The 21,741-nt window shown below is 39.7% G+C and overlaps 1 protein-coding gene and 1 long non-coding RNA gene across 8 annotated transcripts in view; one reads left to right on the top strand and one right to left on the bottom strand.

Annotated features, from left to right (window-relative positions):
• The window catches only part of CCDC68 (coiled-coil domain containing 68), a 57,795-nt gene that overhangs the window by 30,736 nt on the left and 5,318 nt on the right, over positions 1-21,741 (top strand). For 4 of the 7 annotated variants that reach the window (XM_081562246.1, XM_081562247.1, XM_081562248.1 and 1 more), the window contains 4 exons: positions 2,025-2,107; positions 11,414-11,519; positions 12,731-12,814; positions 16,281-17,634. In XM_081562246.1, the coding sequence (XP_081418372.1) occupies positions 2,025-2,107; positions 11,414-11,519; positions 12,731-12,814; positions 16,281-16,292 (285 nt within the window). In that variant the 3' untranslated portion in view covers positions 16,293-17,634. Of the gene's footprint in view, positions 1-2,024; positions 2,108-11,413; positions 11,520-12,730; positions 12,815-16,280; positions 17,635-20,713; positions 20,791-21,741 lie in introns of those variants that run through there. The other 3 variants (XM_081562243.1, XM_081562244.1, XM_081562245.1) reach the window with 1 other exon arrangement.
• Positions 592-12,408, bottom strand: LOC145534534 (uncharacterized). Its single transcript, XR_014074727.1, has 3 exons — positions 12,318-12,408; positions 2,581-2,676; positions 592-2,307 (listed from the first exon to the last, which is right to left on the bottom strand). It is a non-coding gene; the product is annotated as an uncharacterized LOC145534534 (long non-coding RNA).

Below are 21,741 nucleotides of genomic sequence, written 5' to 3'. Positions count from 1 at the left end.
TTTACACCTGAAACTAACACAACATTGTAAATCAACTATAGTCAAATATAAAATAAAAATTAAATTAAAAAATAAGTTCAAGCTAAATACTGGAGCCTTGACCGAGGCAGAATATTTGCTTGTCCAGCTGTGTGGTCTCCTTAAACCCTTGTTATAAAGATCCATTAATGGAGAGTAAGTCCATTAGGAAGAATGTTTCTTAAAACACCATTTTTATTCCTGTAAATTCAAAATATAGGTGATATGTTTCTTTGGTGATCCAATATCATAATAAACTTTCAGAGTATCTTGTTCCCTCAGATAACTAGGACTACACCAGAACAATATACATGTATATGAATATAAAACCAGAATGCTACAGAAAAGTTTTGAAAAAGCTAGTATAAATTTTAAAAATAACAGCACACATAAGATATGACGTACTTGGCACCTTCAAATTATTATATATTCAGGTTCTAATATGTTCCAGAAAAGCGTGTCGACCTTTCACATACATCCCCAATCATCCCAACATTTCAATGTAGGTAGTATTATCCTCATTTTAAGGATGTTCAAAAAGTTAAAGAAATGCCTCAGATATAGAACAAATACTTGTCAGATGTTTTATTGAACTCCTTAAGAAATGAAGGAACCAGTAAGATGGTAAAGCTGATTTAAATAAAATATTTTTTGAATTTGGCTATTTACATGCATTTTGAAAAAAAGAACATAGGATAGGGTTACTGGGTTAGATACAAAAGTAGTTAATATTTCTTAAGCAAGAAACCATAACCTTTGAGATTACTTTTCTACCAGGTAGAAACCCACAAATTAACACTCAACTTCACAAAATCAGGGCTGTAATCAAATAATAAATAATAAAGTCAAACACAAAGAAATTCTCCAAGAGAATTAAAAAAAACTCCTTGGGTCAGGTTATTAAACAATGACGCAATATGACATTAAAATCATATATTTTGAATCACAAGTTTTGGTTAATTTTTCTTAACAGAGATAAGAGCTAGAGAGGTTAAAGCCTTGGCAAAAATTACACAGTCACCAAGTTTCAAAACCAGGTCAGTCCGTGTCCAAAAACATTCTGATATTTTTGCTACAATGGCACTGTCTTGTATTTTACCGTATAAATTCTGCAGAAGGTATGATTTCAACCAGCACTGCAAGTAGTGTCAAAACATCTATTTCCATTAAATATAAAAAAGAGTACAATCATTACATCTTAGTTTTTCATGGGTGTGTCTGTTTTCCTCTTGGATGGAAAGAGTTTGGTTTAATAATGACATTAAGACATTTCTTTAGGTATTCTTTCAAAATGTCAAAATTTCTGTTACATCCTAGTTAGGAAGTGACTTTATCACTTGTGGCTTTGAGCCTTCACTAAACATACATTTACTACTTTTCTACCTTCTGATAGTTGCCATGTGAGAGGTAGGTATCAAGACCAGCGTAACAGTGTCCTTGGATGCCAATAACTGAGACTGATGTAGGAGAAGCAGGAGGAATGACGGGAGAACCAGTGCCTAGAGAGAGATGAGCAGTTAGCATTTGGGGTGGGATGGAGAGACGCAGAAGTCCGACCGGGAAGTGGGCTAGGGAAGGAGCCAAGGTCTCTAGACAAGCGAGGGCAGTGAGGACAACTAGTCTTGACCTGTCGTTCTGCTACTTGTAAAGGGACCACAGAGGCTGAGGTGGGTGGATGGCATCACCGACTCAATGGGCATGAGTTTGAGCAAGCTCCAGGAGTTGGTGATGGACAGGGAGGCCTGGCATGCTGCAGTTCATGGGGTCGCAAAGAGTCGGACACGACTGAGTGACTGAACTGTACTGAGCTGAAACCATGCAGGAGAATGCCTGCCTGGGCCACTGGGGTGGATTGTAACAGCTCTGTATGAAATTAACTCTTGAGCTCAAAACGTATTTCTGGTATTACAAGAAGCATCTTCAGTGAGCAGGTTGCAAGAATGCCTTGCGAAACACACACACACAGGACAAGAAATAAGCAAAAATTGTATTTTATTTTCTCCTAGGAAAAGAGAACACTGCTAGAAAAAAAACTGTCTTTGGAAAACAAGCTGCTGCATCTTAAATCCAATGCTACAAATACTAAAAGGTTTGCAAATCTACCTCCGAAGTAAAAGCAGTTCCTGGTGTATTTTCTCTTCTCTGGTCCATTGAGCAGAGGATAGAAGGCTTCTATTCCACAAGAGAAAGGAAGCCTGAAAGTGCCTGAGGAAGGGAGATTTCTTCGCATTAACTGCCACGTGTCTCTTCCTTTCTAGCTACCGGGGATCAGGAAGGAAGCAGAGGTCCCTGTGGGTACAGGAAGCCGGGTGTGTGTGAGGGGAGGGGCCGCTACTCCTTCTGAAGAGTGAGTGAGCGGTTCCCACCCTTGGTGCCCAACAGGTTGCTGTTGGGGTCTCCCTTCACCTGATGCTTCTGATTCGGTTAATAGATCTCTGCTTCAGCTGGCTAAATTAGCTAGCCCGCAAGTGGAATTATAAGATAGTTTTGTCGTGCTCCCAACTTTGTAGAGAATGAAGGAAATACTGCGAAAGACATCCTTAGTTCTTGGGACTTACTTACAAGTATCCATTCGGTGTGCTGGTCCTTGGTATGCTAGATGCGCTAGATTATGGACATCAAATGGCTTGACTACTCGGCTGCTACTTGAAAAATTCTCTGGAATATGATAGAATGAATGTGATTACATGAAATTTCCCGAACTTTTTCTTTTCCCTCCCTTTCTTTTCTTTTCATTCTAAGCCTTCTGCAATCATTCTATATTCTGATATAACATTCAAAGTTCAATCTGTTTCAAGATCTTAGTTCACCCATCTAGAACTATTGCTCTGGGCACTATTATGAATCTCAAAATGTGTGCATTCTTATTCTCATTTAATAACTTATACTCAAACAACATCAGTTTCTCTTGGTCCTTTGAGTTTTTCCTATTTCCTTTTGTTTCCCTGTTATCTCTCTTTCTTTTCATTGGACCACAGAAGCCAAAGGCCAGAACTGGGCTGACCCTGACAATTTTGGACTGAGCCTGTACCTACATGTTTGAAACACACAGGGATACCTCTAATATTAATTTCCCTGAATGCCTGTGAACAAGCATATAGCCCCAGAAGGTGGATTTCTAAGTTTTGTAGCACTGCACATCTCTAACTTATAGGTAGGTCTTCCCAGGGGGCATGGTGGTAAAGACTCTGCCTGCCTGCCAGTGCAGAAGACGCAAGAGATGTGGGTTCAGTCCCTGGGTTGGGAAGATCCCCTGGAATAGGAAATGTCAACTCACTGCAGTATTCTTGCCTGGGAAGTCCCATGGACAGAGGAGCCTGGCGGGCTACAGTCCACGGGGTTGCAAAGAATGGGACACAACTGAGAACAACACAACGACCTACACACATCTCTGCAGATAAGGAAGAAAATACTATGGAAAATATCCATAAATCTTTGAAATGACTTGCATTTACTCATAATTTAACTCTAAGTAAATTTTTGGCTTACCTCCTTTTTTTCTAAAGATATCTTTTCCATGCAGTAAAACTACAGTTGGTACAATGTGCCTTCCATTAAAACTATAGACAATTTGTTTGATTTTTTTCTTTAAAAATAGTGTTTTTTTTTATGGATAATAGAGGTTTTGTCAGTGTTTGAGCCAAAAATGTAACCATTTTAAAAACCAAACTGATCTGTTCTTTCAGTTCTATTATATATGAGCTGTCATGATAAAGAACTCTCAGAAAGCTCTTGACGTTTTAAAAATATCTTGAGGGAAATGGATGTTGTGTGTTTCCAGAAAGGTATTTGAACATCCCAGCTTATGCAGTTTTCGTACATCATAGCTTTCACAAATATTTGTTTTACTTGTTACTTCGAGCTGTGTGTGGAGGTATTCACTTTGCTAAGTGACAAGAAAATGAAATCAGTATGAGTCAGATTCTTTTGGTTAAAGCAACAGACTTGGTCAAACTAGCATAAAGGATTTCTGTTCAAGATTAAGACTGGATAGATATGGCTGTAAATAAGATGTTCCCATGGGAAGACAGGAGGACCACACCACCTAATGTGATTTGAAAAATCAGGTTATTTTGTTGACCCTGCTTAGCAATGTGTATTTATGCAGTTTCACTCTTTTCTTGTTCTTTGCTCTTCCTGGATGATTCATTACCTTTTCCCACCATCTCTTCCTTGCAAATTCCAGAGGAAAGATTCTGATTGGCCTAATACTACTTCCTGTTTTGATCAGATTGAACATGCTGACCAACAGCAACATGGACATCCAACCAGTAACCTGTGGCAGGGGCCTCCTCCCAATCTTGTGGGTGATCTCCGCTTATTCAAGGAATAGCCTAGGACTGCTTCCCTAGGGGGCAGGGAAGCAGCTGTGGGTGATTTGGTGATTTAATCAAATCACCAAATCTGATTTGGTGGCTTGGGTGATTTAATTTCCCTTAAATATAGATAGTGAGTTAGATAGGTGCCATGACTTCTTGAATTGCAGTGAGCTTCATTCTTTCATTTTGATAAAGAGATAAAAGACAATATATTATAACTTGTAATGTTAGAAAGCATCTCAAAGAATGATAACTTTTAAGCTTTTTTAATTAAGAAGAAAAAGATTTTTCTTGCATAAAAGAAAGAAGTCATGTCTGACTCTTTGCAACCCCATGGACTGCTACATACCAGACTTCCCTGCCCTTTTTTACTTCCCGGAGTTTGCTCAAATTCATGTGCATTGAGCCAATAATGCCATCCAACAATCTCATCCTCTGTTGCCCACTTCTCCTGCCTTCAATCTTTCCAGCATCAGGGTCTTTTCCAATGAGTCAGCCCTTCTCATCAGGTGGCCAAAGTACTGAAGCTTCAGCTTCAGCATCAGTCCTTCCAATGAATATTCAGGACTGATTTCCTTTAGGATTGACTGGTTTGATCTCCTTGCAGTCCAAGGGACTCTCAAGAGTCTTCTCCAGCAGTGCAATTCAAAAGCATCAATTCTTTGGTGCTCAGCCTTATGTGAATATGTATATATCATTTTATTAAGCTAATCCTCACAATTACTTTTAACAACAGTTAAAAGATTTGGCAGAAGCATCTTAAAAACAAGGTTCATCCCGTATTTCTACTACTGTCAGTACTAATTGACATGTGGATGTGCCTTTCAGTTTTTAAAGTAACCTCAGGTACCTCATTTAATTTGATCTTTCCATTTTCTTTCCAGAAGTAAACAGAGCTTCCAATTGGTTGCTTGATGTGTCAAGATTACTCCACCTTCCAGAACTTGTAGGGCTGGGAGTTAGGCTCTAGTTTTGCCATAGCAAATCCTGTGGCTCCTTATTCAGTAGAGGAGAACTGACTTTCTCAGGAGACTCCAGAGACCTTCTCTCAGACTGGTTTCCTGAGTCTGTGTGGCTGTGAGCAGAAGTCAGTTTTCCAACTTCTCTCTCTGCTCTGTGACATCTCAGACAAACACACAGGCCCATTTTAGAGTTATCCTTCAGGGAAACACATTCGGAGTTAAGACAAGGAGTGTGTTGGCTTCTCCGTATCTACAGAAGCTGCTCAGGGATGGCACATTCCTTAGAGAAGGAAACAGGGTATCTTGAAGATGTGGTTACATATTTTTTAAACTAATTTATTTACTTGGCTGCATCGGGTCTTGGTGGCGGCACCCAGAATCTTCGTTGCATCATGCTGAACCTTTCATTGGGTTGCACAGGCTTGGTCAGATGCATGTGGGATCTTAGTTTCCAGACCAGAGAACGAACACGCATCCCATGCCTTGCGAGACAGAGTCTTAACCATTGGACCACCAGGGAAGCCCCGTGGTTGTGTTAAAGCATACTTTTGTTATTAACAGTAGTTTCGAGGGTTCTTTTAAGCCTCCTGCTGTACTTAGTGCCACCACTGAAAATGACAATGGGAAAGATCTTAACCAGCAATAGAAAAAGAAATTCCTGAGTTTGGTTGAAATGTGAGCAGAGCTATACCCGCGTCTTAGCTTATTCTTTCACCGTGGTCTGCCCAGGGAAAGGTAAGGACCTGGCCTCTCCTGTTCTTCTGATTGTGATCCTCTCTTCTATTGAGGACTCTCATTTCATGATGGCCTCCATAAAGGTCCAAAGAAACATCAGATCCTAAACAGCAGGAAACCTGAGTCCCCTTAGATTCTAGTGTGATTCTTTCAGTTTCAAAGAAGCTCCAGGATGCCACCGGTCTCACTATCTTCTCTCTCTAGTGGGAATCCCCAAAGTTCCCAATGTTTGGATATGTGGCGGGTGCCCAGAAACAGCAGCATCTTGATATATGCAATGTAATTTCAGTTGTGACTTTCCCTGCATTCTGCCTGTATCTCAGCCCCTAGCTCTTTATATGTCCTCCGCAATTTTCATTCCTCTAAATATCATAATGTATTAATCTTTGGCAATAAATGTGCTTTCAGTTCAGTCACTCAGTTGTGTCCAACTCTTTGCAACCCCCATGAACTGCAGCACACCAGGCTTCCCTGTCCATCACCAACTCCCGGGGCTTGCTCAAACTTATGTCCATTAGTCGGTGATGCCATCCAACCATCTCATCCTCCATCGTCCCCTTCTCCTCCTGCCTCCAATCCTTCCCAGTGTCGGGGTCTTTTCAAATGAGTCAGCTCTTCGCATCAGGTGGCCAAAGTATTGGAGTTTCAGCTTCAACATCAGTCCTTCCAATGAACACCCAGGACTGATTTCCTTTAAAATGGACTGGTTGGATCTCCTTGCAGTCCAAGGGACTCTCAAGAGTCTTCTCCAACACCACAGTTCAAAAGCATCAATTCTTCGGTGCTCAGATTTCTTTATAGTCCAACTCTCACATCCATACAAGACTACTGGAAAAACCATAGCTTTGACTAGATGGACCTTTACTTGCTGAACGAGGATTTAAAAGTGTTATATTCTGAGACTACATAAATGTGGCCACTATCATGCTCTTCAAACTCTTTGTAATTATATATTTATGTAACCTGAATTCTAAGAAATGTAAGATTGTGTACAAAAACTACATAACATAACAATCCTTTAACTGGAAGTAAATTAGATGAGGAAATCAGGGAGATACTAGAGCAGGATATAATGAGGTTAGTCCACAAAATGTGTACCATGAGGCACTATACACCTCCTCACAGTGATCTACTGACTTAAGTTTAAATTTTCTAGCAGTCAACCCAATGAGGAAACTGTGATTAGTTTTGTGATTCACCATGTCCATGTGACTAAAACCAAGCAGTTCTTTGGGAGAAGTCTCTTTCTTTAAAAAAATTTGTCTATAAGAGAAGAGAGAACAATTTCTAGGATTTTCTCATAGAAACCACCAGGAACAATGTGTTCAACTGAATCCTTAGCGTAAACACAGAAGCGGTGCCTCACAAAATGCTTTTAAAAAGGATAGCATGATGTCAGAGAATAATCTGATCAAAGCCATACAGTGAGCAGCAGAAGACGTATGACAAGGCTCAGTCACGCTACCTCGGATGATGGAAGTTAACCCCTCAATAGGTTTTAAAGTGTTCTGACAATTGGACGAAGAGACAGTCCTCCATGAACTCAGTTTCCTTTGACCACACCTTTGGCAGACATTGGCCAACAGAGAGATTGAGGGTTTGCTTCTCACCTAGTACTTACTACATAGTCATCCCATGTTACTAAAGCCAAAACTGTTTGTTTTCATGTTTCTGCAAGTTAAAGAGAGGGTTAACTTCCTTTCTTGCACAGTAAGGAATCTATCATGAAGAAGACCAGAAATGGTACTCTGTTCATCCTCTCTCCATGGTTAAATCGAGAGAGCATCCCCAGTTCCCTTTTTCATCAGGATAGAGCCAAGATTTTCCTCTCTTTCAACTGGGGCTTTTTAGTCTGCTGCCATTGCCATTCCAAGGCTGTGGACTTTCTCAGCTCCAAGCCTGGGATGTTCAAAAAGAAAACCACGGGAACTCATCTTTATGTTGTTCCCTGGACCCCTGGGTCCCGAACCAGTCTTGCCTTTTCTCTCCATCTTTCTTACGTACATATGTGCTCAGTGGTGTCCAACTGTTTGCAACTTCATGGACTGTAGCCCACCAGGCTCCTCTGTCCATGGGATTGTCCCAGCAAGAATACCGGAGTGGGTTGTCATTTCCTCTTCCAGGGGATCTCCCTGACCCAGGGATCAAACATGTGTCTCCTGTGGCTCCTGCATTGCAGGCAAATTCTTTACCACTGAGCCACCTGGGAAGCCCTATCTTTCTTCTTGCTTTGTTTATATATAATGTTCAGGTTTGGGGTTGTACTTACTGAGAAGAATGGGGAAAAACCACATCTTCTGAATCTTCCTGGAAGTGGGAAGTTTTTCAATTTTATTTTAATTTCAACACTGAGTTTGTATTTATATTGAGTCATTGGGAGGCAGCATAAATCCTGGATACAGACATTTGTCCTCTTTTCCTAGGCCTGGTCTATGTTACATTTCTTCTTGATATTTTTCTTTAGTACATCTTAATATTAAGACTGAGTGCTTCAACTGAAAGATAAATAACAGTGATGAAAGGGAGCTCAAATGGTGGCTTATTTAGTATATTCTCACATTGAAAGACCTTAAATGGATGACTGGGTTTTATATTTATTGAACAAGGTTAAGGGAGATTTTTTTTGCAACGTCCTTTAATTACTGTTCTAGTGTAACACAGATAATTCTGAAAGCCCTACACTTTCAAGAGTACTTCCAGAAACACTTTTCTTCCATTTTAAGACCTATTTTTGATTTTTATTTATCTATGATGAGCTTGATAGTAATATTCTTGTGAAATACACAGGGAAATTTCCTGAGTTTTATATTTTGGGGAGCATATCTACCTACCCCCATCCTTCTAAGCAGTTTTCCTGTTTGGTCTTCAAGTTCTGGGTCATCATAAGACAAAATCAGACCATTTTGAATACTTACCTTTACTAATATACAGTATTTTCATATTTTATGAATTTTTAAAGCCAGCCTGGCTGTGCAAAGCATCCAAATTCTTTCTCATTATCCCCCAGGAAAGTCCTGAGTCTGACCGCTCTTTTCCTCTTTTCTTTTCTCTTCTCTCTGGAGCAGTTTTGAACCTTAGCACCAGCTATGAGCCAGATTTCTGCTTGCCTTCTGTGCCTCTTTGATCCATGTATCCACAACTCATCTTTTTTGTGAAATGCTTCAAGTCACTTTCTAATTTTTCTGCTGAGTTCCCGTGCCATTGATTTATAGATGCTCTTTAGATATTCTGGATACAATGCCTTTATTAGTCATTTATGTTACTGAGATTCTGAGGCTATCTGATTAACTTTCATTTGATGATCAGTAGTTTTAAGTTTTTGTCTAGTCAAACTTATTAGTCTTTTCCTTTGCAGTTAATACTGTTCTGAATCCTGTTGGGTTGGCCAAAAAGTTCATATGGAAAAACCCAAATGAACTTTTTGGCCAATCCACTATTTTAACTATCTTTCTCTATTCCAAATTCATTAAAATACTCTTCTATATTATTTTCTGAAATTTTTTTGGGTCCCCAGTTTTATCTTACATAGAATTTTTTTTTTTGGATGAGGTGAGGTTAGGATTAATCTCCTTTTTCTTTTTTCCCTGTGAGTATCCAGTTATCACAATATCATTTGTTGAAAATACCATTGTTTTTTTATAATATTCTGTAGCATCATGTTTGATATAAATTGTCTGTTGGTCTATCTCTGCTTTATATATGTAAATGTAAAATAAAAGTGGCATGATTATAGTATAATTAGTTTTATCAGTCTTCTATAGATGAATCTTTAGATTGTTTCCATTTTTAATGCTATGGGCAATAACAAACTATATTTTATGTGTATTTTATGACATATATACGGTATGTAATTGTACAGCAGTGTATAGCAGAAATTATTTCATTCCATAGGATAAATAACGATGGCTATCTTTATACATCATTTGTACTTGTGCAAACATTACTATAGTTTTTTCCATAGCAATTTTTTCTACAGTCAAAAAACTCTTTTTAAAGCTGTCTTAAACAAGACTGAACAAGGGAAAAATTAATATTGTCTTAAATATTGCAAGTTGTATGAAAGCTACTTGGTTTTAAGTGACTTTGTTATATATTAAACATTATTGAATGAACCGTAGTGTTTAGTACCGTCCTACTCAGAGCACTCAAAGGCTGGCTCCTGGACCATCAGAATCATTGGGACACCTAGAACATGTTGGAACTGCAGACTCTCAGCCTCTACTCCAGCCTATTGGATCAGAGTATGCATTTAGTAAGATTCCTGACAATTTAATAAGATCTTCCAATACATATTGAATTTGAGAAGCAATGTTTTAGTACATGAGGTAAAACAATGAAAACTCTTTTTTAAAAATAAGAACAAGTTCTGTAGTGTCACATGAATTTCCATGACCTTTGTAATATTTGTAGACTATAAAAAGTCAGAATTGTGATAGCATCGGATGTTGGCTACTAATCGTAAAACCTTAATAAGCTAAAATAATATGCTGCTGCTTGTAAAAACTCATTTTCCAAAAGCACATTCACTTTACCTCTTAAAGTGTACTGTACAGTCTTGTAGTGCTGTAAAGGTAAGGATTATTATATCTGTTATACTGAGGCTTAGAAAGATTGTGTGATTCCAAAATCACAATGCTCCCAAGTTTGGTGGTCTTGCCACAAGGCGTTTTGCCTCAAACTCTCATAATAGTGAAAAGAAAAGAAATACTCAAAAGCTGTATAATCAATACCAGTTACCTAAGTGGAGCTTTGGGAAAGGATGAATAATCTAAATTCAAGCTTCACTCATCTTTCTTCACAAAGGTTGATGTGCACTCAAAATATTAGCCAGAATTTAATTTTTTTTCTTGCCTTATTTACAGGTAGTTAAACTAACAAAAACAAGAAACTCCTCCCCCTGCCAAAAAAGGCAAACACAGGCAATTCACTACATATATAAAACCCTGTATCCTTGAAAACTGGTTTCTGATATATATGAAAACTCCTGGCCCTATGTTCTAATCCTACTATCCCATGTAATTATCTGTGTGTTATGGCTGCTAGGTCTACAGGTGCTCCCATAGGTGAGACAGATTAGTTATGTAAGTGCTTCATCTGGCTCAGTCCAACTTGACTCAACTATCTGCTGGAAGGAGGGAAGTCCCAGGGGGCCACAGAGGAGCTTTTGACATGAACTGATCTTCTCATTCAAGTTCATGTCTGAGCTAATCAGAGGCTGCTTCGTGGCTGTTTGTCTTCATGTGTCTTGTTTGGCGTAAGGCATCCTACCCACACGTTGCCCAGTAGTCGAGTAGTGTATGAGGAGAGCTAGGTAGCACAGCTATAAAACTAGCTGTATAATGCATTAGCAAATCTTTCTTTTTTTCTTTGCATTTCCAGTTGCCAGGATCTTCAGAAGGAGATTTCCCTCCTCCAGGAGCAGATCTCACATCTGCAGTTTGTGATTCACTCCCAGCATCAGAACCTGCGCAGTGTCATCCAGGAGGTCAGGTTAATCAAGTGTGTTTCTCTGGCAGATGGTATGTTTACAGCGGGAAGACCAAATACACGCGCCTTGTCTGGACTCTGCAAGCACTGAGATTCTTCTTCACACTGACATTTCCTTTTTAGTCCCATGTGACATGGCTCTGTGCTCAGAGTCCTCTTTTGTCTCTGTGCCAATACCTGTGATGTTCTCAATGAACATATTTGGGAAACTATATTTACTCTTTAGAAGTTTCAGTGATTTTTTTTTTTTTACAGTGTTCTGAGCCAGGTAATGTACACTGTTAATTTACATAGTGGATGTGTTAGCACAGGGATGCGTTCTGGCCCTTCTTTACTGGGAACACCTTGGCAGGTGAAAGAGGTCATTGTGATGGCAGCCAGGTGGATGGTGAATTGCACACTCAATTTACGTCAATATTTATATTGATCTGATTTGGGCATTTGCTTTAGACTTAAAACCAGACCTTCATTTTTGTTTGCTATATAATATTCGTTTCTAAATGGAATCCTTCCAAATGCCTTTCTAACACAAATGCAGCATTTGTACTTGGTTGGCTAGATCTCACCGAAAGGCCAGAGTTGAGTCGTGGCAACTTGAGAGCCAGGGAGGATGGAGGGGGCATCCCATTTTACAGATGAGAAGGCTGAGGCCCACAGTAGTTAAATGGCAGAGGTGGCCTTGGAATCCATGTGCTTCCTCTCTTGTGGCATCATCCTGGACTTCATCACCCCACCTCCCATCACCCCCACGTTGCCTCTTAGCAGATGTTGTTCCTCCAAAGCAAAGTGGGCTTACCTTAACATGCTGCTGGTTGACCAGATCTCCGCTGCAGGGAGTTGCCCTGTGCCAGGCTATGGCCTTCCACCATGTCCACTGGCCTCTGTTTCTATAGAAGGAAAGCATTTTGGGGCTGAGTCACAGACGAGGACCCGTGTTGCTTCCTACAGGATGCATCCTGCTGAGCTTGGCTTAAACAGGTTTTCTAAAGATTAAAATGTTTAATCGCACCAGCTGTGTGCTCTCTTGTCCCCAGGTGCCAACTTGTCCTGCTATTTTCTGTAGCCTGCTGAGTCTGCTAATGCTCGGGATTTAGTTTGGTTTATTTGATAAACATTATTTGACCACAGAAACCTGCACAATTTCTGACTTTAGGAACTATTCTCCATTGTCTGGCAAGATTTTTTTCATTTCTGTTTCTCAATTCTTAGATGGAAGCCTTAAAAAATAATTTAAAAGAACAAGATAAGAGAATTGAAGATCTGCAAGAAAAAGTTAACATACTGGAAGCCCAGGTAAGAAGGGCATCTGTTGTATATTTAGTGTGAATGTGAGTGTGTGTATGTTCAGTGTATCTGTGAGTCTGTATATGAATGTGTCCTCTGTGTGTGTGTGACATGCCTGTGTGTGAATGCTTTGTGTGATGGTGTGCCGGTGTGACACTATGTCCAAGTATGTCTGTATGTGAATGTGTGTTTCTGTGTGATTGTGTGTGACTGTGTGTGCGAATGTGTGTACATCTTCTATGCATAAGAATTATAGCTTTGCCGGGGAGGTACTCTTAATAATTATTTATTATCAATATTATGGGCTTTCCTGGTGGCTCAGGTGGTAAGGAATCTGCCTGCAATGAAGAAGACCCAGGTTCAATCCCTGGGTTGGGAAGATCCTCTGGAGAAGGAAATGGCAACCCACTCCAGTATTCTTGCTTGGAAAATCCCATGGATAGAGGAGCCTGGCGGGCTACAGTCCCTGGGGTTGCAGAGTCGGACATGACTGAGTGACTGAACACACATCAATATTAAGTCATTGTTAAAGGTTCATTCAAATTTTCAGAAATACTTTCTCTATTGGGGAGACCAGTGATACTGTCTCTCCATGTAGACTTGAATTAGAAGCTTGGTCAAGGCCACTCTTGTGTGAAATCAGCTCAGCCGGAGAGCCAGGTTTGCGGTCTCCTTCTTTCCCCCCATCCTGAGATGTCCTCTCTCCTCCTCTTTCTTCGTCTACGTCCATCAGGGCATGCAAGCTTTGCCTCAGGGCTCACTGACTTCAAGAACCTAATTGAAATTTTCTTATGTTTAGTGTTTTAAAGCTTATGATGAAACTGTAATTTACTGTGATACCCCGTGATGGGGTCTTGATGGGGTCCCGTCTTGATGGGGAAGCCCTGTCCAGGCGCTCAGCGGCAGTCCTAGGCTGGCGGTGTTCCCCCACCACCCTGCCGCTCATAGGAAGCACAGCAAAGCCCCGTGGTTGGTGGCGCGCGTGAGGACACCTGTGCCTCCAGCCCAGCTTTGCTTGGTGCGCAGTGCCACCCCTCCTGTCTCTGCTGGGTGACTCTCACGGGCCGCCTAGGCCTGCTCACCTTTTCTACTTCGTCCCTCGGTATTGTGGACCGTCTGTGTGTCATGCTGTCCTATTCCGTGAAAAACAGATGCTCTGCCTTCCGTGGAAATCTCATTTTTGGAGCTGTGCTGCTCCCCAGGACAGACCAGAGAGGAGCGCCATGATCCGACTCCCAGCACATGCCTCACCATGCCTCCCGCCTTCACATTCTTTCTGCCTTCCTCAAACAGAAGAAAAAAAGCCATCGTAACATAGAGAGGCTGTAAATATTTTGCATCTTCAGTTGTGTAACCATCCCCCTGTCTTGCCATTTCTGCCTTCCTAGAGGACCACTGTTGTCTTTATTCTAAAGGGTAAGCTCAAGGAATCATAGGTTTTCCTTAGATCCTCACCTAATTTAGTTTATAGGGGACTGTTTGTTTGATGAGGGCCAGGATCACAGCTCTGTTGAGCTGAAAAATGTAGTGATTATAAAATAGTTGGCTCAGATCTATGTCCACGCAAGCATCCATAAGTGCTTGTCAGTTTACATCAGGTGATATGACTCAGGTCACATTAGAGCCTCTTCCTCAGAAGAAATGTCTCTAAAGGCATTTCCTCACAGCTTTTCTTACATGATAGCCTTTTGGCAAATGTTATTTACAAAATATTTTCTCTTAAAGTATTTTAATAACTATTTTTCTCTTTTTACATAACTAACATATGTTCATTCATCCTGTACAAAGTAGGAAAGACGGATAAGCAAATATAACAAGAAAATCACTCAAATATACTGCCCGTGGGCAGTTATTCAGCACAGTTATATATATATCTCTATTTCTGTGGGAATTTTGTGCCTGTTACATACTTGTGTGCATACATTAAAGATATAGACTATATATGGCACCATTTTGTTGTAGACTTTTATTTGTTTCATCAACTTTTTCCATGTCGTTAATTATGTAATTAAGTCTGTAAATTCTTATTGAGTGGGTACTGTGGTGTTGGCACTAAGTTTGGAAAAACAGTGTTAAACAAAATAGACATGAGCCTTGCTGTCTGGAATGTACTATCTAGTGAGGGAGACAGATAGAAATACATTAGCATGTAACTAACCGTATCATGGAAAGGTTCTGCAAGAAAAGGATAAGATGCTCTGGGCAGTGATACCTGGGTGGAGGAGTGTCTGTGGACCATTTAGATTGGTGGGTGGGAAGACTCTCTCCAGGAAAATGAATTTCAGTATGAGCTTTCTGGTAGCCAGACAGGAGGCCGTCGTGGGCGCTTCTAATCCGAGGGGTTAGGTCATGAAAGGCCTTTAGGCCATTCTCAGGTATAACAAGAAGGTCTTTGCTTACCAGCCAAATTAAATTAACCTTATCCTTATAATTAGCCACCAAAGTTTCCACTGTACTGTTATGAAATAATCTAATTAACTTAATCCTTACTGTTGGATTGCTTTCCAGTATAGCTTTTGTAAACAGCAATGAACTTAACGTACTTGTACAAGTATTACTGATTATTTGTATAATTGCTTCCTTCCTCAAGATAAAGTTTTAGAAATAGAATTGGTAACTCAAAGACCAGATCCATTTTTAAGATTGTTGATACCTGCTCCGATTTTCCGTGTCTGCTGCATCAGACGTCTCCTTCAGCTGCCACAGCTGCACGCTCACCGCTCACTTTCAGTCTTTCAGTTCTGACATTTCTGACCTGCTAACAGCCCTCTTTTTTACCCTCTTTATTATTAAGAGATTTCAATATTTAAAAATCCTTTACTGTTGTTTTAATGAAATCTAAGAAAGCTGAGATGAAAAACACAAGTGCTCAGATTCCCATTTTGAGCTGGGATTCTCCTTCAGATCCAAGTTTGTTTGTAATTCAAAGCGGTCGGGTGTGAGGTAGGGATCTAACTTTTTAGTTGTTTCCCTATTGAGCAGTCTGGTCTTCCATCATGAACTTGAAATGCCTATGTATCCTAGGCTAAATTTTTATGCTAGAAATCAGTTCCAGTGGTGTGTCTGCCTATTTGCCTCCTTCTGCTTTAATTATAATAATCTGTCACTCTCACTGACTCAGTCGTGTCTGACTCTCTGACCCCATGGACTGTAGACTTCCAGGTTTCTCCATCCATGGGATTTTCCCAGCAATACTGGAGTGGATGGCCATTTCCTTCTCCAGGGTATCTTCCCAGCTCAGGGATTAAACCAGGGTCTCCTGCATTGCAGGTAGACTCTTTACCATTTGAGCTAGCAGGGAATTCCATCATAATCTGTAGTACATTTTAATTGGAGAGGTTGTCTTTCTTTGATCTTTCATTATGGTCTTAGGCTCTGGTCATACCTAAACATGGAACAACAGACTGGTTCCAAATAGGAAAAGGAGTACGTCAAGGCTGTATATTGTGACCCTGCTTATTTAACTTATATGCAGATTACATCATGAGAAACGCTGGGCTGGAGGAAGCACAAGCTGGAATCAAGATTGCACGGAGAAATATCAATAACCTCAGATATGCAGATGACACCACCCTTATAGCAGAAAGTGAAGAAAAACTAAAGAGCCTCTTGACGAAAGTGAAAGAGGAAAGTGACAAGGTTGGCTTAAAGCTCAACATTCAGAAAACTAAGATCATGGCACCTAGTCCCATCACTTCATGGCAAATAGATGGGAATACAGTGGAAACAGTGTCAGACTTTATTTTTTTTGGCTCCAAAATTACTGCAGATGGTGATTGCAGCCATGAAATTAAAAGATGCTTACTCCTTGGAAGGAAAGTTGTGACCAACCTAGATGGCATATTAAAAAGCAGAGACATTACTTTGTCAACAAAGGTCCGTCTAATCAAGGCTATGGTTTTTCCAGTGGTCATGTATGGATGTGAGAGTTGGACTATAAAGAAAGCTGAGCACAGAAGAATTGATGCTTTTGAACTGTGGTGTTGGAGAAGACTCTTGAGAGTTGGACTGCAAGGAGATCCAACCAGTCCATCCTAAAGGAAATCAGTCCTGGGTGTTCATTGGAAGGACTGATGTTGAAGCTGAAACTCCAATATTTTGGCCACCTGATACGAAGAACTGACTCATTGGAAAAGACCCTGATGTTGGGAAAGATTGAAGGCAGGAGGAGAAGGGGATGACAGAGGATGAGATGGTTGGATGGCATCACAGACTCAATGGACATGAGTTTGGGTAAACTCCGGGAGTTGGTGATGGACAGGGAGGCCTGGTGTGCTGCGGTTCATGGGGTCGCAAAGAGTCAGACACGACTGAGTGACTGAACTAACTGATACCTAATTAAGTGCCAGCCCTCTTCACAGAGTCAGGGCATCAACGGTGCTGCTGCTTCTAAGTCAATCTTATGTTCTTTGGTTGTGTCTCTATTTGCATCATCCCCAAAGCTAATTTTATTGTCCTAAGTAACCTGGCAACCCATACTCTACTCAGGCCAATTGGCTTTTTGGAGTAATCATTCCCTTCCTGAAACTTCTTGTTTGCGTGCGGTCCATCTATACAAGGCTGCAATTCCTACAGCCTCTTCACGAAAACAAACAGAAAACACAGTGATGGGACAGCTTCTCTCAGTACTGCCTAAGATTCTCTGTGTGAAGCCGAGTCAAACTACTATTTTTTAACACTTTTTTACATAAAAAGTCTTCAAATTATAGCAGTATTGATGAATGTCTTTATGATTTTGAAATGTATTATCTTCAGCAGATAAATAGTTTCCTGCCCTGCAGGGAATGTTATAATGCCCATTTCAGCTTTAATAAAACTCATCCAAGCCACGTTAATTTATTTATTCAGCAAATAGTTTTGTGTGTTTATGATGTGCCAGGAAATGTTCCAAGAGGTAAATATATGGTATAAACAGGACAGACTGTCCTGACCTCATCTAGCTTTATTTTAATAGAAGATGTGTACAATAAATACATGAATAAATAAATGCACAGCTTAATTAGGGAGGGGTAACTGCTCTAAGAAGAGCAAAACAATGTGACAGTTCAAAGTAATGGGAGTCAGGAAGGGCATCTCTGAGCCTGTGATCTTGAACTAGGTACCTGAATTGAGTGAGTGCTTGAGCTGGAGTGAGCCTGTTTCTAGTCTAGCCCTGGTCTGTATTTTGTTATCAAGATTGTAAACTGGAGTGATGTGTGCAGGGGTATACTATCTTGCACTACGAACTTAAGACCATGACCTATTTTGAAATAACAGTGTGAGCTGATTCTGTTTATGAAAAATTGATCACCAGAGCTGAACAACCCTTTTAAAGACGTCAACTTTATAAATCATATAGACAGCATCTTTTTCTCATCCATAATCAACACACTTGTCTCTTTTAAGGCATGCTGCATATTTCATTTTGTTTAATCCTCAAAGCTACTTTGGGTGAAAGTTATTAATTACTACATTCCCTAAGGGAGTAAACTGAGATTCAGAGAAATTAAGACACTTGTTCAAAATGACTCAGCTGCATTCAAGTCTTCCTGGCTTGAAGCACATGCTTTTCCTCCCCCACTATCTACTTATCTGGGTGATCAAATAAGTGTGTGTGTATGTGCGGATATGCACGTGTGTCAATATACACTTAGGTATATAAATTTAGAAATGATATTTATTTCTATATACTTAGCATATATATTTACAAATGAATAGTTATAATGTTAAATTTACAGGGTCATTTATATGTATTTGAGTCATTGTCACAGCTATTAATTTTTTTTCTGTTTTCTAGAGTTTTGAATCATGGAAACAAATACTTTTTTTCTAACCTAGCATGGATTTTTTTTTCCTCCTTCCACAAGGGGAATAAAAATTCACTCATCTAAATCTGCTCTCTTTTTTCTTTTCAATCTTTAAGGGTTTTAAACCTCTTTTAAGTCTCACCAGGAAATTTCTGCTTAACTCTGCCAAAATTATTTACTTTTCTTTCTACTTGGCATATCTTCATCATCTTAATTTACAGCTCTGAAATTTATCTTACATTTCATGCATTTCTAACATCTTCACTAATGACCTGCTCATATGGAGATGCAGCTTCAGAAATTACTCCATTTTCTAGACTTTGAAGAGTATCCTACTTTATGTAATCACCACCATCCCTAAAATTTAATTTACTTCCAAGAGTGTTTTGCTAGCAGTTTTAAGTATGAAAAATTCAGTTCTTTTGGAAAATTGTGTCAGTGAACTATCCTTGGGTAGACTCAATAATGGTGGACTTACTCTGGCCATTAATTTATAAATTTTGTAAACTAATGATATAATAAAACTTATACCTTTAGTTGGTCTAATTAAAGCATATGAAAGCCCATGAATAAAAATTAAAGACCTAATTCTGTTTGATGAAATAAATCACCACAGAAGTTGAAATATGTGAAAATAAAGACAGTCTAAGATGATAACACGTACACTTCTGTATTTTTTGGAACCTAACAACTTGAGAAATGAGGAGTTTATTTGGGAAAAACTCCCAATAATTTCTACATACCTGTCCAGCCACAGCAATATTTCTGTTCCAGTGCTTGTTGTCACCCTGATATTGAGTTTCAAGTTGTGCTTCATGACTTATAAAGTATTGTACAGAAAGGAATTTTTCTCAGTCTTGTACTTGGCCCTGATAAATGCTTGCACTTGTCTGGAATGTATGTTCAATTTATCTCCATTATACAAGGAACACCTTTATCATCAGTTTGGCAAATCTGAAATACCTTTCCTGGGTGAGATTTAGGCACTTAACTCTTGAAATATCACAGTGAAATGATTCATGTGGGAAGAATTTTGCTCCATCTTGTAATTATTATTCCATGTAGATGCTGAGGGATGAGAAGGTGCAAAGTTCATATCTTGTCTTGGCTTTCCTCAGTTCAGTGGGTCTTCGTCTTAACTGCACATTAGTATCACCTGTGGAGTTTTGAGACCTCCAGAACACTGACTGCAACCAAATGAAATAGAAACTTTGGGTATAGGACCCAGGCATCAGTAGGTTGTAAATCTCCCAGGTAATCCCAATATACAACCAACACTGAAAACCATCCTTCAGCCCAATAGGCTCTCCTATGTGAGCAGATATCTTAAAACCTATCACTTGGCCACCCTGGGTTTCTGATTCAATGGCTTGGTTGGGAATTGAGGATGTGCAGTCCTAATAGGTTCCAGGGGGTGTTAAAACTGATGATCTCAGGCTTACGCTTTCAGAACTGGGCCTCCATCCTTTTTCTCTCTCTTTTTTCCACCTAGGCCGTTTCACCTTGTCTTATAGGTCCAGGTAAACCCAAGGAAGTCCAAGGGTGCATCCAGATTTGAAATATTATGATCATATGATATGTCTCTTCCACCTTATATATGATAGACAGGCTGTGTATCTTTTAGCACTAGTATAGAGAGGAAGAAACAGAGGCTTCAATGAGAAAATTGAGACTAAGGATTCCATGAACCAAAAGAACAGATGGTGCCTGTGTTCATGGAGTTTCTAATCAAGAGATTGCACCAGAAAGACAAATGTGTAATCAATATTGTGGATATCTTTCAAAAGATTCTTTAATAAAGTTCTTTCATGAAGTTCTTTGCATCTGTCCATACAAAAGAACCTGTAAAATGAAACAGAGTTCAGCTGTTGAATTTCAGAAGCTGAGCCAAAATAGTAAATTTGAATCCCTTGGTAAATTAGGCATTTTTCAAGGTGTGTGGTTTTGGAAGTGATATTTAGGGACTCTCAACCAGCTTACGTTCTGTGTTCTAACAGAATGACTGGAACAGCGAACTGACTGCTAAGGAGGGATATAGGTGGTGGGTCAACCAGGAGCGCTGAGGGTGGGGCCAGTAAAGGTGCTGCCTGTGTGATCTCTGCACATTTTTTTCCAATTTTAGAACAAAGAACTAAAAAGCAAGGTGGCGCTGTGGCCTGAGACTCCTAGGACGAAGGTATCTAAGGCTGTCTCTACAAGGTAAGGCCTTTCTTCCCCCACCACCTTCGGACTTCGTGACCCCTGTTGAACATGTTTGACATTCATCCCACTTGAGCAAGAATCCAATCCGTGAATACTTACGTAATCCTGTGTTTCCTGTCTGTCTCCCAGTTCTTTGAGAATGGGAACTGTATTGATCTTGTTTACCACTGAGTGAATCCTTGAAATCTGATGTATGAATACTTACTTTATAAGTAAATGAATGAATAAATTTAGGTATCTTTTCCCTCCTCTTTGGTATAAAACAAGCCCAGTCTTGGCTTCAACACTTACTCAAACAGTACAGATTATCTCCTCTACCATTCTTGTTCCTCCATTGCTCGTATTTTCTGTGCCATTGATAGGCATTTTAATCATAGAAAGTGTGTATTTAGTTAAATTTCCATGTCTGTATCTCAAATCAAAGAGATTGTAAATGTCAAGAGGGCAAGAATAGTTCTTTATTTTCCACTTTATTTCCTGCATTGTTAAGGACAAGTGTCTTTAATAACTACCTAATAATGAGTGAATGAGGCAGTGATAATGACCCTAAAGCAATGGAAATGATAGTTGAAACCATCAAATCACTTTCGAATGTTGACAGAATCTGAAGTGACAGGTTGGTGAAAAAAAAGACTTCTGAGTTCAAATCTCATTTCCATAATATTCCATGAAATTATCACTTAAAAGAAAACATAGTCTGTAATTACATGAATCATTTTGAAAGTGATTAAAAACTTCCTGTTCTGGCAGCTTTTAAATTTCCCCGTCTGGTCTCTCTAGGGCAGAAACCCATTTTCTGAAACTCTCTTCTGCACAGTGCCTGACATGAAGAAATCAGGTCCCCTGTGATTAGCATCAGTCTAGGAATTCAGGCAGATCCATCGCCCTTTTCAAAACACCCTGCAACCATGCTTCACTTTGCTAATGATGTATGTAATTAGAGACTAG

Source organism: Giraffa tippelskirchi, chromosome 14, assembly GCF_054371585.1.
Source record: "Giraffa tippelskirchi isolate mGirTip1 chromosome 14, T2T-mGirTip1v1.2.pri, whole genome shotgun sequence".
In the NCBI taxonomy this organism is placed as follows: Eukaryota; Metazoa; Chordata; class Mammalia; order Artiodactyla; family Giraffidae; genus Giraffa; species Giraffa tippelskirchi.
This window is presented reverse-complemented; position numbering and strand designations above follow the sequence as displayed.